The sequence below is a fragment of the Gobio gobio genome, assembly GCF_949357685.1.
Source record: "Gobio gobio genome assembly, chromosome: 4".
NCBI lineage: Eukaryota > Metazoa > Chordata > Actinopteri > Cypriniformes > Gobionidae > Gobio > Gobio gobio.
The window spans coordinates 23,450,355-23,469,589 of record NC_137100.1 but is presented as its reverse complement, the minus strand read 5'-3'; the positions used below and the strand labels follow the sequence as shown (position 1 = coordinate 23,469,589).

At 38.2% G+C, this 19,235-nt stretch overlaps 1 protein-coding gene across 11 annotated transcripts in view; it reads right to left on the bottom strand.

The window, feature by feature from the left end:
* Window positions 1-400: 400 nt before the first annotated feature.
* The window catches only part of kcnt1b (potassium sodium-activated channel subfamily T member 1b), a 121,437-nt gene continuing 102,602 nt past the window's right edge, over window positions 401-19,235 (bottom strand). For 6 of the 11 annotated variants that reach the window (XM_079814025.1, XM_079814024.1, XM_079814028.1 and 3 more), the window contains 11 exons: window positions 18,035-18,207; window positions 16,335-16,406; window positions 16,109-16,243; window positions 15,829-15,940; window positions 15,137-15,238; window positions 13,458-13,541; window positions 12,419-12,547; window positions 12,134-12,154; window positions 10,717-11,008; window positions 6,150-6,234; window positions 401-2,934 (listed from right to left, as the gene is read on the bottom strand). In XM_079814025.1, coding sequence (XP_079670151.1) covers window positions 2,817-2,934; window positions 6,150-6,234; window positions 10,717-11,008; window positions 12,134-12,154; window positions 12,419-12,547; window positions 13,458-13,541; window positions 15,137-15,238; window positions 15,829-15,940; window positions 16,109-16,243; window positions 16,335-16,406; window positions 18,035-18,207 — 1,323 coding nt within the window. In that variant the 3' untranslated portion in view covers window positions 401-2,816. The remainder of the gene's footprint in view (window positions 2,935-6,149; window positions 6,235-10,716; window positions 11,009-12,133; window positions 12,155-12,418; window positions 12,548-13,457; window positions 13,542-15,136; window positions 15,239-15,828; window positions 15,941-16,108; window positions 16,244-16,334; window positions 16,407-18,034; window positions 18,208-19,235) is intronic. The other 5 variants (XM_079814027.1, XM_079814026.1, XM_079814031.1 and 2 more) reach the window with 3 other exon arrangements.

Below are 19,235 nucleotides of genomic sequence, written 5' to 3'. Positions count from 1 at the left end.
CCGGTGGAGACAAACACAAAAAAACAAACACAAGCTCAAACAGAGTCATTAGGTGCTTGAAATATGTATAAGATATATAAATGAATGGTTGATTTCTCAAGACCCCAAGCTGATCTGGTGTCAGTGCCACAATTTTAAGAAGAAAAAATAAGTGCATGTTATATTGTACTTTAGCTCTGTAGGCAAAACCAGCTAACCAAAAATACTGTAAAATATGCTAAATATGACTGTTTGTTTGATTTGATATGTAAACAATTTCAACTGCTACAGTATCTTTTTTATAACAGACCAGTACACACATTTAGAGTTTTTTTACTGCATCATTAAATGTGAAGTAAATTGTTTTAAATCTGTTCTATACTGCGATTCTATACATCAATAGTCGTAACATTCGTTGGTAAGAAAAACTGTCACGTCTCTGGCTGCATGCAGCATTTATTGATTCATTCTTACATGTTAGTACAGACTTCATTTAAGAAATTGTACAAAATTTAGAAGTTTATGTATTGTTCAGTACAATCCAAAAACAGGAGCCAGCAAATGTAAACATGGGTCTCTGACACATTTGGCAAGATTGGGACATGCATGGTCCATGTTTTTCTAAAACTACCAAAAAAGAACACAAAGAAATGTTGTAAATAACAACAGCTGTGATCAGCTGGTCAAGATATCGTATTTAAATAGTAGGGAACTAGTAAAAATAGACGAAATCTGCAAGCTGTTATTTTTAGCATGCACATTATGCATATCCTTTCCAAATGATGGCTGGAAATTTAGGGACAATACTATTAAAAAATCTGCATGAGAAAACAGTCACTGGTGGACAAGAACGTAGGTGACAACATTTTAACACAAGCAGTAAAACATGAACATATTCTGATGTACTGTACAGTATTCTGTGTAACGTCAAGGGTCGGTAAAAACCTGACCCTTAGAAACACCCCCAAATACTTCTGACATGTCTTGGAGCTATTCTGTAAGCAATAAATAAACTGATTTTCCAGCTCAATGCAAGAAAAATAAGGCAGAAAACATGAATATTTAAAAAATAATAGCTACAACGATTTCCCTGTTTCGTCATTTTCATTGTCATCTATCCATTTCCTTATGGAGACATTTCCTTAAGAGTTATATGAGAGGTATTTAAACTTGGCTACTTTGAGCAAAGTGGGCATTTAAATTTTTTTGTTCAATGAAAGATTAATACATCTGTATTGAAAGAATAGAAAGCAAAAGCTTTCATGAAAGATAAAAAAAAATCAGCTCCACATATTCTGCTAGAAATGACAATGGGCAATGGAGTACAGAAGCACTTAATACAGAAGGCAAAAAAAGAAAGAAATATAATACAATATCCTGAATAAAACTTTTTCGAGGCATTTTCTGTCACCTTTTAAATCACTCTACTTTTGTGTAAAATGTATTGTGAAATGTACATTTTTAAAATGTTTTCTCATGTAGTTTAAAGGGTTACTATGTGCTCTGTCAACAGAGCTTTGTGCAATAAAATCGGCAACTTCAAATGATGAAGGGGCGAATTCGGGTTGATTGGGACACTTTTTTCCTAGTCATTTCAATGGCAAAATGTGTACCGTTCAACCTGCATTCACCCCTATACTATATCTGTTTGTCTGTCTAGAAAGATTTGAATCAGAATCAATAGATTTTTGTCTTAAATGAGCAGTCGCAATGTACATTTTGCACCCACAAAAATAAATAAAACGTAATAATAAATACAGGTGCTGTTGTAAAGAGAAAACAAACGAACAAAGAAACACTTGGCAGCATTGAGAAATTTCACTGAAAAAAAATGTTTACCAACAGTGTACATCTACTAATATTTTCTAATGTATAACCCAAACATAATTCATAAGTTTGACATCAAACCTTTTTCAACACTGATCTTGTGTATATTATACCATTTTGGCATCTCTTCAATTACACCTAATCAATATCCATGCGATACTTGTGATGCACCTGAAGCACAGTTGGCGTGTGCGGTACAGTTCCTGCAAATCTTCATGTTTGCCATAGAAGAGGTTCCATTTTTTGCTGTAAATTTGAAATCATATGGCGATGAACTTTATGTTCTGTTCTCGGCACATGTAAACTTGGTGTGTGGTCACACCTGTAGTGATAACTGACAATTAGCTTTTCATATTTCAAACGTAAAACTGTGCTTTGAGGACGAAATCACAAGAAAATACTAAGAGGTCACTGAGCATGTAAAAGAACAAGTGACTAACTTATGATATATATGTGTACTATATATGTGCTATATATGTACAAAATATAGTACTGATGTAAACTAATTCTCTTCAATATCATACTGAAACACCTCACGTGTATTACAGGGCAGTATCCCGTGTTTGGCCCACTCAGGTCAGCTGACTGATGTAATAGTAGTTTGTTTTTGCTGTCTTTAGCTGCGCTCTTCAATACTGCTCTACCTACTGTTTCTGATATATACTGCCCTATAAATCCAAAGTGCTTGGACAGCCTGTTTGGTCCAAAGTGATTCGCACTGCGCCAAGTCTTAATTACAAAAATGTAATAACCAGCCACATTCAGACAAAGTCTGAAACGTGCCACGAGATTCTACATGTCTGTGTGGTAGAAAAGAGGAATCTGTAAAGAGTTTCAATGGTACAGTTAAAGCCGTTTGGCTTGGTTGGGCAGCTTGGGTTGTGTGTTGGCACATGGGTCGTATCTGTGTGGTTGGTTGGTTGGCTGTGTGTCCTGACACACTTCATGCAGACTGTAGCAGCTCAAGGTGGAGGAGTGAGGGAAGTAGGGTTAGCGAGAACTTCCGGTTCTTAGAGATGGGTCTCGTCCCTCGTTTCAGCTCCATAGTCTTGCCGTAGCTTCGCTCCTGCTGGAGCCCCAGGGATATTCTCAGGGACGTGTGCCAGTGGATCAGAGCGGATGATATAGCTACAGAGAGGTGGAAATCAGGTTGTAGGGTTAAAAAACAGCCAGCCAGACCCAGCACACTGTTTAAAATCAAACGCAGATCCATAATGAAAATTGGAAAAAAGTTTGAAAAGTGAAGCACTGACATCAAAGTGTAATGATAACTAGATTTTTACATTTTCTGTAGAAAATGGAAATATGCTTAGCAATGCGAAACTCAATATCGCAGTATTTCAGAGTGTTTTTAGCATGTTGCCATGTGTTGATAAGGTCCTGGATGGTTGCTAGGGTTTTATGGGTGGTCTGATCGCTTTGAACTGTAATAGCTGGACAATTTGAGATATTGTTCATGTTTTGTAGCATAAATAACTTATTTCACCCAAAAAATTAAAATAATTTACTCATCCTCATGTTGTTCCAAACCCGTAAGCCTTTCGTTCATCTTCGGAACACAATTGAAGATTTTTTTAAATGAACAATTTCTGTTCCTTCGTTGACAGCTACACAACTACCACTTTGACACTTCAAAAGTTCATAAAGAGATCGTAAAACTAATCCATGTGAATTGAGTGGTTTAGTTAAAATATTCTGAAGAGACTTGATCACTTTATATGATGAACAGATTGAAATTAGGTTTTTATTCACATATAAACATTCATTAACTCACACATCAGTTGTGGTATCAGAAGCCCAAGTATGTTTGCTTGATGTGCGAGAACCAATGAGGTTCATTCTCGTGTTACGCAGCACATATGAGCTTCCTCAAGAACCAAAGAGGTTCATTCTCGTGTTACACAGCACGTATGAGCTTCCTCAAGAACCAATGAGGTTCATTCTCGTGTGTTACGCAGCACGTTTGAGCTTCCTCAAGAACCAATGAGGTTCATTCTCGTGTGTTACGCAGCACGTTTGAGCTTCCTCAAGAACCAATGAGGTTAATTCTCATGTTACGCAGCACGTTTGAGCTTCCTCAAGAACCAAAGAGGTTCATTCTCGTGTTCCGCAGCACGTTTGAGCTTCCTCAAGAACCAATGAGGTTCATTCTCGTGTTACGCAGCACATATGAGCTTCCTCAAGAACCAATGATGTTAATTCTCGTGTTCCGCAGCACGTTAGAGCTTCCTCAAGAACCAAAGAGGTTCATTCTCGTGTTACGCAGCACGTTTGAGCTTCCTCAAGAACCAAAGAGGTTCATTCTCGTGTTATGCAGCACGTTTGAGCTTCCTCAAGAACCAAAGAGGTTCATTCTCGTGTTATGCAGCACGTTTGAGCTTCCTCAAGAACCAAAGAGGTTCATTCTCGTGTGTCACGCAGCACGTATGAGCTTCCTCAAGAACCAATGAGGTTCATTCTCGTGTGTTACGCAGCACGTTTGAGCTTCCTCAAGAACCAATGAGGTTCATTCTTGTGTGTTACGCAGCACGTTTGAGCTTCCTCAAGAACCAATGAGGTTCATTCTCGTGTTACGCAGCACATATGAGCTTCCTCAAGAACCAATGATGTTAATTCTCGTGTTCCGCAGCACGTTTGAGCTTCCTCAAGAACCAAAGAGGTTCATTCTCGTGTTACGCAGCACGTTTGAGCTTCCTCAAGAACCAATGAGGTTCATTCTCGTGTGTTACGCAGCACGTTTGAGCTTCCTCAAGAACCAAAGAGGTTCATTCTCGTGTTACGCAGCACGTATGAGCTTCCTCAAGAACCAATGAGGTTCATTCTCGTGTGTTACGCAGCACGTTTGAGCTTCCTCAAGAACCAATGAGGTTCATTCTCGTGTGTTACGCAGCACGTTTGAGCTTCCTCAAGAACCAATGAGGTTCATTCTCGTGTGTTACGCAGCACGTATGAGCTTCCTCAAGAACCAAAGAGGTTCATTCTCGTGTTACGCAGCAAGTGTGAGCTTCTGCAAGAACCAAAGAGGTTCATTCTCATGTGTTACGCAGCACGTGTGAGCTTCCTCAAGAACCAAAGAGGTTCATTCTCGTGTGTTACGCAGCACGTATGAGCTTCCTCAAGAACCAATGAGGTTCATTCTCGTGTGTTACGCAGCACGTTTGAGCTTCCTCAAGAACCAATGAGGTTCATTCTCGTGTGTTACGCAGCACGTTTGAGCTTCCTCAAGAACCAATGAGGTTCATTCTCGTGTGTTACGCAGCACGTTTGAGCTTCCTCAAGAACCAAAGAGGTTCATTCTCGTGTGTCACGCAGCACGTATGAGCTTCCTCAAGAACCAATGAGGTTCATTCTCGTGTGTTACGCAGCACGTTTGAGCTTCCTCAAGAACCAATGAGGTTCATTCTCGTGTTACGCAGCAAGTGTGAGCTTCTGCAAGAACCAATGAGGTTAATTCTCGTGTTACGCAGCACGTTTGAGCTTCCTCAAGAACCAATGAGGTTCATTCTCATGTGTTACGCAGCACGTTTGAGCTTCTGCAAGAACCAATGAGGTTAATTCTTATGTGTTATGCAGCACATTCTCTTACATTCCCATACGTCAAGGTTTGGTTGAGCTTCTGTCTATGTTTACTGATCAATGTTTATATGTGAATAAAAGTCTACATTCAATCTGTTCATTATATAAAGTGATTGTGTCTCTTCAGAAAGTTTGGACTAAACCGCTCAATTCACATGGATGCATTTTATGATGATGAACGGAAGTCTTAACAGTTTGGAACGACACAAGGGTGAATAAATGATGACAGAAAATGGGAAAATGCAGAGTGTCTTTTTACACAAAGTGCAAGTATCCCATCATCTTCTTCTTTTTATACTAACTCCGCCCATCACTGTCTGGTTAAACCAGACAAAATTACAAAAAGAAACCAACCTGGTAACAGGAACAGTGGCATGGAGAGTGGCAGAACCTGATTACACCAAGTGCAACATGTTCCTGTATCAACATTCCATTCAACCAATCAGATTTGAGTTTACAGTTTATGCCAAGTTTAGGCTTACAACCAGGGTTAGGTGCTTCTACATCAGTGTTATTTACCTATTATTTCCCTCTGATATTAGGGATAACATATGGGTAGCGTTAGGTTATGCTTAAATTTTCAAACAGGAATGTTGTTCCGAGATTTACAAAATATGTTGACCCAGGAACACGTCAAGGACGTGCTGGCGAGTGAGGATAGTCGATTTAGCTTCTGACGTTACCGACTTGAGTTTGAATACTCATTTTTTTGCTCCCATTCTTCTCCCTATTGCAATTGCAAATCAGCTTTAATATCCGACACTTACACAATGTCATTAAGCTCCAAAATGGTGTCCGGAGGAGGGTTTATCAGCACATATGACAACGTGTTCTGATTATCATTCATTTCATCTGCAAGAGAAACAAAACACAACATCACTGTCGTACTTAATCTGTATCAGTTCTTAATAATCAAAAACATTCATGTGACAGTTCTGAGAAATTATCTGTAACATTTATCTGTCTCTACTCCCTATTATAAATAATGAAACTGCTCTATACTGTTGAATTGAGTCAGAATAGGCAACAAAAGTAGGGAAATGTATTAAATAAAATGTCAAAAAGGGAGGCAGTTGTTGTGTAACCCCACAGTGTTATGATTTTGTTGGCTGGGTTTCTGAGGCTTTGTTGTATTTTACCTGCTTGTAAATGAATGAGAAGTGTGAACCTTTGCAGTTCTGGAAATAAGGGGACTCAAGACTGGGACAAAGTGTCTCTGCTTCTCCAAACCCACCTGTTTGAGCCACTTATAGTGCCAGGCCAGGTAAAAGAGAGAGAAGGGCTAACCGTTACTGACAGGGCATGGCTGCATTTACGGAACGCCCATGCAATCGCAAGCGCTCCCCATGCGCGGACGCATGCAGACAAGGTCCGCATCCACCCACGCATTCAGTCTTTCTATCCATCCATCCATCCACCCATCTGTTTACTGCATCATAATCACAGCTGACCCCATGAACGTTGCTCGGTTGCCATGCTAACACACAGCCCAAAGTCAGCAAACAGTGACACACACAGATATAAGCATGCTTAGAAGATCTGTCAGGCCCACCAAGCCAAGGCTCAAAGTCAGAGTGAAGCAAAAAACATTAGTAATGTGGGATTGGGAGGAGTCAATAGCCAAATGCTGATTAAATAATTACACCAATGGGAAACCCAAATACTTCTTACTTCTCCCAGTATCACCCCGTTAAAAAGAATTTAAAGGGTTAGTTCACCCAAAAATGAAAAATCTGTCATCATTTACTCACTCTCAAGTTGTTCCAAACCTGTATGAGTTTCTTTGTTCTGCTGAACACAAAAGAAGATATTTTGAAGAATGTCAATGGTTGCTCTATCTGCTTTGTTACAAACATTCTTCTAAATATCTTCTTTTGTGTTCAGCAGAACAAAGAAACTCATACAGGTTTGGAACAACTTGAGGGTGAGTAAATGATGACAGATTGTTCATTTTTGGGTGAACTATCCCTTTAAAAAACAATGCTGTAGATCAGTACAAGCAGACTTATAAGTGTGCACCTAAATACCTGCATTTGGTGGACCCTTCCGACAAAGACTGAATGCTTTCTACTCCACTCTGTCCAAACATCCTGGAATCAAAAGCCCTCACTCATCATGTCTTATATCAATGCTCATATGCCAGTGAGTACCTGCAGTACCCTCTGTCATGTAAGTACCCTCTTCAGTTCGTACCAGAGGAGAAAAAGACAACTACATCACTGATTTAACTATAAAATCAGACTTCATTATTTCATAAACAGGTCAGCACTGCTGTCAAATGACATTGATGATCAGGAGCATGTTTTTGCAAACATAATGAGAATGTTAAGAGTGATACTGCTGATTTGGGTAAAAAAAAAAATGCATTCACATAAAAATTGTGGCTAACAGTCAAGTGAAAAATACTAAGTCTGCAAATATATTACATCCACACATCGCCTATGCAGCATGAAGTTACAGACTTTATTTATAATTGTATTTAATTATAATAAAATGCTATACTTTTTGCATTTATGTATATGTACGGAATAAGGTACAGCCATCATCGCAAAATGATTTATTTTGCAAAAATGACTGGCTGACTGTGCATCATACCGCTTATTACACGGCTACTTAAACAAATTGATGTGTAACATTAATTTCAGTTGAAACGACTCAAAATATGGTCATTATACAAAAATATTGGATTGGAGAATGCTGCATTTGACCATTTAGAATCAAGTATTCCAGTGAGCTGTGTAATAATAATTATACATGAATGCAAATTTGAATATAATAACATCAGTTGGATTTACAGATAAGCGCAAGGGTCGTTCAGCCATGTTTCCAAATCAGTCTCGTTTTGTCCAGCGCCATTGTAATGTCAATAGCCAGCAGTTTCCTGCAGTCTGTTTTTAATAAGATAAGAGGAAGGCTCATGGGACACAGACTAGCGCGCTGATGATGTCATCTGGAAAAAATTTAAAAATACATTTTCAAAAATATGCATACTGTATATGACTTTTAGGGCTTATCCTTGTTAAATACAGACTGCTGATGCTGTTCCAATTAATGCCACTGGACAAATTGAGCAGTGGAGTTTCCTATACATCAGTCTCCAGAACATCAGGTTTCATTCCACTCATTAATCAAATACTTTATCTACTGGAACAATCCTATTCTACAGGAACAACAGGAGGTGTTGATGAGTGGATTTACCTTGCAAATATCCTAGATTTACTCGGTTCATCACATCACTTGCAGTTAAATTAGCTACGTCCTCTACAGCGTGCAGGAAAAGGCCAAAGTAGAAAGAGATAAGAAAGAAAAAAGTCAAGCAAGTATGAGAGAAAGCAGCACTTTTTAAAGAGAAAGGGCAAGACGCATTCACCCTGCAAAAAACACATTCTCAAAATATCATGAATATTACTTTATAGGCTACTATAGGTTTATATTAGTTATAATACTATAAAATGTCATTATTAACAGAACACTATGGTTTACATCTCATTTTGAAAGATGACATGTGTAATTTCGGTGTAAAATGGGATAAGAAGTTAACCTGACAAGCCAGACACACATCAAGATGTTGGGTCTGGGAACACACCATTGGCAGGGCTCAATCCGAGGGGCGGGATAAACGGTTGTCTTTCAAATTCCCTCTGCACGCAATAGGATAGAGCTACAACCAACCAGGGGTGCGTTTCCCGAAAGCGTTGTTAGCCAACTATGGTCGCAAGTTCTGTCGCTATCAACATAGTTCAACGAGTCTGTGTTTCCCGAAACCATAGTTCCAACGAACGTTCGCAAACAGCATCGCAAAGTTGCGTGGTTGGAACGACAGCTCTCGACCTGTGGTTAGAAGCATAGTTTCTTGTTTGCATGACATTTGCAGGACTTAATAAATCCTTATCTTGAGCAAAATAAGCAAGCTGACATGTGCATACAATGCATACAAATGTCATTTACGTTTTTTAGTTCGTCAAGAGATTTAAAACAATGTTTTTAAAGAGTGTGCATGTGCGTACGTGCTCTAGTATGTAAGGAGGAGCCTATGATTGAATCTGGAATTAAAGCAAAATAACTGAGAACATTTTGAATTAGTCCCAGATGCCATGTTCATAGTTTATAGCAAAACATCTAGTATTAAACGTATTCATTAAAGTTACGGGAAACAGTAGTCAGTAGCTAGTTGATTTCTTCAATGATGCATCGTACTATGGTAGTTAAGCAGTGAGTTACGTCGTTCGTTGTACGGGAAACGTACCCCAGAGCAACGAAAAAGGTGAAGCGGAGCTAGTTGATAGATTAAACTTTTGCCGTATCCGGTCGGCAAAACTCTTCCTTTTTTTAAGAATTAAGTCGTCCAGAAAGCCGATTCGAAAGTCAAGTCAAGTCAAGTCAAGTCAAGTCAAGTCAACTTTATTTATATAATGCTTGACCGAAAGACCAATGTTCGCCAGCTTTTTTGTCTTCAAGTTGCACGTGGAACCATCGCAACTCTGCCGTCATTATGTTAAGCCCGCCCACCGACTCTATAAACAATGTGATTGGCCTGACTAAAGTTTGGTTTTTCAAGCTTGCGTGCCAATGGAGAGTTGCTAGACACCCTGGTTGCAAATTACATTTGCTGCCGATAGGGTGCGTCTAGATTTCTAGGCTAATAAGAAGTAGTTTTAACATGAAAACAATTACACACTTCACCTTCAGTTTTCAACAGTATTTCTCAAGTGACTAGTGAAAATCAGAGAATGATTTTTTGCAACATGGAGGATAGAAAGTGAGTAGTGAGAGGTTTCTAGAAAGGTGTATATAGAGTAAAAGACAAGGCAGGACAGAAGTTGACAGAAGACCTATCCTTCAACAATAAATCATATTCACCTGCTATAATATGGGAAACATTTCTTCTGAGGAACATCTATGACATACAGTGATGTCCAACAGTTTGAGACTAGTGAGAAATCTTTTCTTAAATAAATTATGTACAATTTGTTTTTACAGATGGTCAGATGTTCTTGCTTTCGACCATTTGATGCCACTGTAGATCTTGAAAAAGTTAAATTTGAACATTAACAATATTCCCTTCTGCAATCATTTATAATAAAGGCATGTAAACTATATTTCACTTCTCTTTCTGTTTGTAGTTTTCCTGTGATCTCTGATAAAGGATGTTTCAGAAGAACAATGATTGATGCAGGGGACACAAGGGGACACGATCATATGATTTACAAAGAGAAACACTGTGAAAACAGATCTCCACCATAGTACATTTATAATGACACAATGCAAGGAGATCTGAACCTAGTATTTTAGTAGGCACAAATGGAAATACTCACTTCCCCTGGTCAAACTCACCGTATCCTACAGTGGGCAGCCCTAAGTGCTTCATGCGGTTCTTCACCAGCTCTGACAGCTCTTGTCTCTCGGAGCGTCGGTACAGGTTCAGGCGCTGTTGATTGATGCGTTCAGCTCGACTGGGTGGTTTAGTGGTTTTCCTGCTCAGCCGTCTCGCCCACTGCATGCTCTTCTTCCGCAGGAGTGGGTGCTCTGATTGGTCGCTCCCTGTGGAGTTTCTGTGGGCGGTTTTCTCTTTCCAGGATTCCCTGCGGTCCCGCGGCTCCTCGCAGTCCTCCACAGACACCTGAGACTGGTCAGAATGGCAACGGGATGTCAATAGGTTAACAGTGTTTAAAGTGGTGGGCTGATGATTTAATTTGCTGAAGTCATCATGTTGTACTTTTTTTGTATCAGTTGAATCACTTTACTCTGTAAAGTAATGACACATATTTTAGCTGCCTCTAATTCACCTTCTGATGTGATGCTTTTAGCCTTGTCTGCATTTAAGGTAAAGTACTGTTCAAAAGTTTGGGTAAGTCAGTAAGAATGTTTTTTTTTTTTTTTAAAGAAATGAATACTTTTATACAGCAAGGACACATTAAATTTATCAAAGTTGATGATAAAGACATTTATATTGTTACAAAAGATTTATATTTCAAATAAATGCTGTTCTTTCTATTCGCTTGAACTTTAAATTCCTCAAAAATCCACATAAAAAGCATCCTGGTTTCCAATATATAAATATTCACATAAATAAATAAATTAAGCAGCACAATTGATAACAATAAGAAATGTTTCTAGAGCAGCAGATCAGCATATTAGAATGATTTCTGAAGGATCATGTGACACTGAAGACAGTGTATATATACTGTATGTATTATTCACTTCCAGTTATATCAGAATACTGCTATTATTTAACCAAAACAAATTGGTATTTGGTAAGGATAACTACATGAAACATTAACAAAATCTTCTGACCCCAAACTTTTGAACAGTAGTGTAAGTCCATTTGATGTTTTAGAATAAAAATAGCTTTTGCTAAGAATAAAGTAAACATTTTCCAGATAATAATAATTGTTTATAATTAATAATAATTGTAATTATTTGATTTGCCTTCAGTACAGTCATAATAATAAAAAAATATGGAAACAACATTATAATGTTGCTTAATCATTTTCCCACAGACTATAAATGTATATTTATACATGAAAATATATAGTTGCTTTTATATTTTTAAGCTAAGAAAACTACTTAATGCCCTTTTAGATAACCCCATTCACACTAAATTAGCCTTTGTGTTTTTTTTGTGTGTGTTTTTTTTAACCAATTATATGGATTACCAGTAACATATAAAGATAAATGACACAGGACAGACAATTGAAACATAGCATAATGCCATTAACATATGAGAATGGGTTGAAGTCTGTATTCTTACCTCTTTGCAAATATCCTTAAACTGGAATGTTGTGAATGATCAAAATGAGAAATGATTAACACAAGGATTTCACAAAGCTTCAAGTCACAACACAGCTAAAAAGGCAGCCAGCAAAGCCATGATTTAGCCCAAAATAAAGCTATGAATCTTCAACACTGCACAAGATAAAGTAAAGGCACAGTGACAGATCGTATCTGCTGTGTAAGCGTCTGGAGCTGCATGAACCGTACAAAATGAGCGTATTCAGCCGTGTCTGAATGCCCTGATATCTTCCTCTTATCTTACCTCTGAGGAAGAAAACATGTGAGATTCAGTGCGGTATATCCCGATGGGAATTTCTGCACTGGATGAACACAGCTTCTGGAATAGTCGTCCATACGTCCGGATCCACAAGTCCTCCTCAGATACCTTCATCTGTTTCAAAAGTGAAGGGTGAAACTCATTAACATGCAGGTCAAATTTTACTGAACTAAACTAAAAAAATAGTAACTATATATACACCAATCAAGCATAACATTATGTCATGTCATTATGAAGTGAATAAAAGAGATTATCTCTTCATCACGGCACCTGTTAGTGGGTGGGATATATTAGGCAGCAAGTGAACATTTTGTCCTCAAAGTTGATGTGTTAGAAGCAGGAAAAATGGGCAAGCGTAAGGATTTGAGTGAGTTTGACAAGGGCCAAATTGTGATGGCTTGACGACTATGTTAGAACATCTTCACAACTGCAGCTCCTGTGGGGTGCTCCTGCAGGGGTCAGTATCTATCAAGAGTGGTCCAAGGAAGGAACAGTGGTGAACCGGCGACAGGTCCAAACAAGTCCAATCCATAGAGGCCCCACCTCACAGGACTTAAAGGATTTGCTGCTAACATCTTGGTGCTAGACACCACAGCACACCTTCAGGGGTCTAGTAGAGTCCATGCCTCGATGGGTCAGGGCTGTTTTGGCAGCAAAAGGGGGACCAACACAATATTAGGAAGATGGTCATAATGTTATGCCTGATCGGTGAATAAATGCTGATATATATAAGCTGATTTTGGGCTGAAATATAACATTTCGTGGGAGATTTCATGAGAGTCACCCATCATATCACATACTAATATGCCTTTAAAACATGTTATGTTATTTTTACACCGTCTGTCTCAATTCAGTGCCAACAGATTTGTGGGTGGCTAAGTTCAAATAACCAGCTTTGTGCATTTTATTTCAAACAATGGCTTGCATAATGCATGCAATACAATGGCACGCACTGATACCAGACGTACTGGCTGCTGAGGGTGTGTGTGTGTGTGTGTATGTTTTTGTTTGCGGTTACACTTACAGCACACAGGTAACCAGAGCCCGGGGTGGTGTCTAGACCCAGCAGGAGTCTTGCAATGAGAATCATGTAGTCCTTCACAAAAGACTAGAGGATAAACAGAAACGATATACAGAAACCGTCTCCAGAAAGCACACAGATGATCTCCAGACCTCACACAATCAATAAAGGCTCCACAGAGACTCAATGCCTGAGGGGAGCAATACTGCAAATGTATTACATTTGATGAGCAGTCCGTCATAGAGGGAAGGAGAACACTGTATGGCTGTGTCCAAAATCGCCCACTATACCCTTAAATAGGATACTACTTGAGAGGACAGCCATTTTTAGTGGTGTCTGAATAGTTGACATTATCGAGTGCACTCATGTACCCATAATGCACTGAGGGTTGTGCTAAATAAATTCCCACGTCTCACCAGAAGATGGCGCCCGCAGCTGAATCAGCTATCCATCCATTTTCCAAACTGCTGTTGGTACAGCATAATATTATTAAATGGTTTAATAAGGTTTAAACATGCTCTTTCAATGACAGAGTTCAAGATAAATCGTTTCATCACTACTGTTGCTGCGAGTTTGCTACGTTTTAAATGAGAATTAAACAGCAAGCACAAACTATGCAAAAGCGACAGCCCTTCCAGCTCACCCAGTGTCCGAATTCACTCTCTTGTTTTCATTCACTCCTTCAAGCGGACTATATTAGTGGAGTAATATAAGGGATAGAGAATGAGGGTATAGGGGGCGATTTTGATCACACTTATGACTGACTGCTCATCAAGTTATGTTTCGTGCATAATTGTTTTCTGTCCCTCTAAGGTCAAAACATGCACATAGTACCACATTAATTAATCTATATAATTTGCTATGATGCTTAAATTGCAAAGCAATTAAAATAATCATTATCGATAAACAGAGTCATGTAATACCTTTTACTTCATATATTTAATGTGGGAGGGGCAATATTAACATTGGTTGAATTTAACTTAATATTTTTATTTAACAAATATTGTAATTTTTCCCCACAAAATGTAGTTTGTGGTCAACGAATAGCAACCCCCATGTTGACAACCAATAACATAAAAAATATTGAATATAGTCTTTCTAATAATATGGTTATAAAACTGCATCTATAATAATTATTCACATATATCAATGACCCAATATATATATATATACAGTATACACACTACAGTTCAAAAGTTTGGGGTTGGTAGGATGGTTTTGAAAGAAGTCACTTATGCTCACCATGGCTGCATTTATTTGAGCAAAAATACAGTAATATTGTGAAAGTGAAATTACTATTTCAAAATATGAATGTAATTGTAATTTATTCCTGTGATGGCAATGCTAAATTTTCAGAAGCCGTTACAGTGTCACATGATACTTGCTGATTTGCTGCTCAAGAAATATTTCTTATTATTATCAATGCTGAAAACAGTTTTTTTTTTGCTTTTTTTATTATTATTTGATGAATTTATTTAAAACAGAAATCTTTTGTAACTTTATACATGTCTTTACTGTCACTTTTGATCAATTAAATGTGTCCTTGCTGAATAAAAGCATTCATTTCTTCGTACTGCCCCACACTTTTGAATGGTAATGTATTAGATTGCCAAAAGAAGGAGCAAGACTTTTTCATCATTTTGTATAGAATTAGCAGAATTGACATCTGCTCTATTCCTCACCTGGTAAAGGAGCGTGTCCAGCATACTGATACTGAACACTCTGCCTGCAGCGAATGGGAGGCGGAACATGAATGCCAGATTAGAGCCCTTATCTCTCTCTATCTGGAGAAAAGGGAAAAAAATCACAACAAAAGATTGATGGAACGTTTCACTGCTGATGATCTGAGATTTTGAGACCATCTGGCAATTTAAGATGCAGAATTATCTCAGTTTCAGTAAAGCATGCGGTCACCACAAATAAATCATTATGAATCACTTGACAGATTCCTAATGGAACATGTCATAATTTGTAGAATTCAAGCAAAGTTATTTTGTGTGATAGAAAAGTTTGAAATGGTATTACAGTATGTTAATGTTAGGCCTGGTTAGAGTAGTTCAAATTGTCTAATGGCAAGGAAGAAACAATATACATTATTAGTGGAGTCCAAAAGTCTGAGATCAAATTGACAACTCAAATCAAAATGTAATTTAAATCTGAAAATAAATATGTATTAGAAATAATATTATTTCTGCACTATTTCTAGATCATGTGAACACAAACTAACAGAATTAAATCATTCTTTTCAATTAAACTTTTCACTCAAACTATTATTGATATTATAATTAATATTAATAAAAAATAAATCAAAAGCACGCCTCAGATATTTGGACCTCTGTGCAAGTCAAATGGAGTGGCTGTTAAGATATGAGACCTTTTCGAGTTTGGAGAGAGCCAGGGAGTAGCAGTCTTTGGCACGAAACTGCATGAATCTCATATTAGAAGGATGGGTTAGCTCAGTGATTATGCTGAGACTAGGAAACAACCTAGTAGAGGACACAATAACAGCAGAACAAAGACAAAAATGAGGTTTTGCGGGAAAACTCAGCCAACAAAGTAATTAGTACACAATGCCATCATGTTTCCAGCTGGTGCTGAAAAAAAGACATCAGCTTAAAGGAAAACCTATTTGCTAAAGTTATTAATGTTCGTACCTGAACATGGTCTGCACATTGACTATGGTTTTAGCGTCTGCCATGTAGTCTTCCTCTGCACACATAGTGCTCTCCTTATCCACCACCACCAGGTTATCAGCGTAGATTATGCCACACTGCAGCAGGTTATCCAAACTACCACAGAAACCAGCACAAACCCACCATTCAGACAGGACTAAATCACATTTCAGGATGTGTATGTTCACTCAAATATTTAAAGACATACTTGTCTATGGTACCAGCCATGTAGTACACCATTGGGAAACAGCAGATGGCCTCAAGAAAATGATTTTCAGGCCTGGAAATGGAGGGGAAGAGCAGTTTGACAATGATAATCCACTCACAGCTTCAGTTCTTAAAGGTTTGGCACTGGCAAACAGCCTTATAAAATGTATTCTCAGGGTAAAAGCTTGTGCAAAATGCATTAGCAGGTAATTGCAAAAAGACACATCTCAGAATTGCCAGGAAAACTTTGAGGACGAATCTACAATGTGACGACAAATGTGTAGACCGTTTTGCATTACTGAAAGGAAGAATATGTGGAGCGTAATGAATATACACTATATTGCCAAAAGTTTTGGGACGTCTGCCTTTACCTGCACATGAACTTTAATGATATCCCATTTTTAATCTGTAGGGTTTAATATGGAGTCGGCCCACCCTTTGCAGCTATAACAGCTTCAACTCTTCTGGGTTTAGGAGTGTGCTTATGGGAATTTCGGACTATTTTTCTAGAAGTGCATTTGTGAGGTCAGGCACGCAGTCTCCACTCTAATTCATCCCAAAAGTGTTCTATTGGGAGGAGGTCAGGAGTCTGTGCAGGCCAGTCAAGTTCCTCCACACCAAACTTGCTCATCCATGTCTTTATGGACCTTGCTTTGTGCACTGGTGAGCAGTCATATTGGAACAGGGCCATCCCCAAACTGTTCCCACAAAGTTGGGAACATGGAACTGGTATAGTGTAGCTTTAAGAGTTCCTTTCACTGGAACTAAGGGGCCAAGCCCAACCCCTGAAAAACAACCCCACACCATAACCCCCCCCTCCACCAAACTTTACACTTGGCACAATGCAGTCAGGCAAATACTGTTCTCCTGGCAACCGCCAAACCCAGACTCGTCCATCGGATTGCCAGACAGAGAAGCATGATTCGTCACTCCAGAGAACACGTCTCCACTGCACCCGACGCTTTGCATTGCACTTGGTGATGTAAGGCTTGGATCCAGCTGCTCGGCCATGGAAACCCATTTCATGAAGCTCTCTACGCACTGTTCTTGGGCTAATCTGAAGTCCACACGAAGTTTGGAGGTCTGTAGCTATGACTCAGAAAGTTGGCGACTTCTGCACACTGTGCGCCAAAGCATGCACTGACCCCGCTCTGTGATTTTACGTCGAGTTGCTGTTGTTCCCAATTGCTTCTACTTTTTTACAATACCACTAACAGTTGACCGTGGAATATTTAGTAGTGTGGAAATTTCACGAATTGACTTATTGCACCGGTGGCAGCCTATCACAGCACCACGCTTGAATTCACTGAGCTCCTGAGAGCGACCCATTCTTTCACAAATGTTTGTAGAAGCAGTCTGCATGCCTAGGTGCTTGATTTTATTACCTGTGGCCATGGAAGTGATTGGGACACCTGAAAGCAATGATTTGGAGGAGTGTCCCAATACGTTTGGCAATAGTGTAACACTTCTGAAAGTGTATAACATTAGAGAGCAAGATAACATATAAAGTTAACTGCTAATTGCAATAATTTCCATATAACGCATGTTAGAGTGGGAAATGTGTTTTTATGCAGATATGCCTGTAAGTATTTTTAAGTGGTAAAGTCAGGTTAAGTAATGCTTATGCCTGACTAGCAAAGTCTAAAGTCATCACTATGAACAGCAACATGTGGTGGAAAACTGATGAGGCAGCTCGCTCACGCATTGTCCAACAGCAGCACAATGGGATTCAGCTCCTTTCGGGGTCGGTAATAGGCACGCAGCGGCACTATGAAGTTGTACAAGCCGTTTCCTGCTGTCTCAGCCGAAACGATAATCAACTTGTTCTTGAAACCATACGCCTTGGCATCTTCAAAACTATTGTGTCGACAACCCTGAAACAAACACAAGTAAAACTCATGATGGACTGAAATAATTGATGATATAAGATATCAGATTTAAATGTATAGAGGGATTTAGCGGGCTAAATTAAATGAATATATAATGAAATTGATAGGTTTAAATATTAATGTTTAAACATAGAATATTGATAAACTATTGTGTTGCAGTAAATAAATAAAAGTCATTACCATTAATGAAACCATTAATGGTAACAATTTACAATAAAGCTTCATTTGAAAACATGAACTAACATGAACTAACCATGATCAATACATTTGTTACTGTATTTGTTAATCTTTGTTAACGTTAGTTAATAAAAATAAAGCTGTTCATGGTTTGTTCATGTTAGTTCACAGTGCATTAAATACTGTTAACAAATACAACTTTTGATTTTACTAATGTATTAGCAAATGTTTTAATTGAAATTAAAACGAACAAAGCATAATACATGCTGTAGAAGTATTGTTAATTCTTAGTTTATGTTAACTAATGCAGTTAACTAATGTTAACTAACGAAACCTTATTGTAAAGTGTTACCGCATTAATAAATAAACAAGTCATGAAATACATTTATTTATTTCTTATGTAAAATGAAAAGGTAAAAAAAAACGTGAAATATTCCTTCAAATAAAATGAAATATGAACGGAAATACCTTAAATAAAATGTAGTGTACAACATTATAAGCAAATAAATATAATATGGAGCTGAAAACATCATGAAATGTTGCAATCAATAAATATAACCATAATGAAAAGTGAGTAAACATAAATAAATAGTATGTGAAATGTATGTATGTGAAATGAAAAGAGACTTTTAAATCCCTCCATATAAATGCATTAGCACAACTACACACACACACACGCACACACACATAAAAACCTGTCAGTAAATACTTCACTTGGACCATTCCCAGCAAGCAATAGCTGTCATTTCACCGTCTCGGTTAACTATAGACCCGTTATAGTCTGGCTATGATTAACTCACTTCTAGCCAAAAAACCATTCAATTTGGTTACATGTC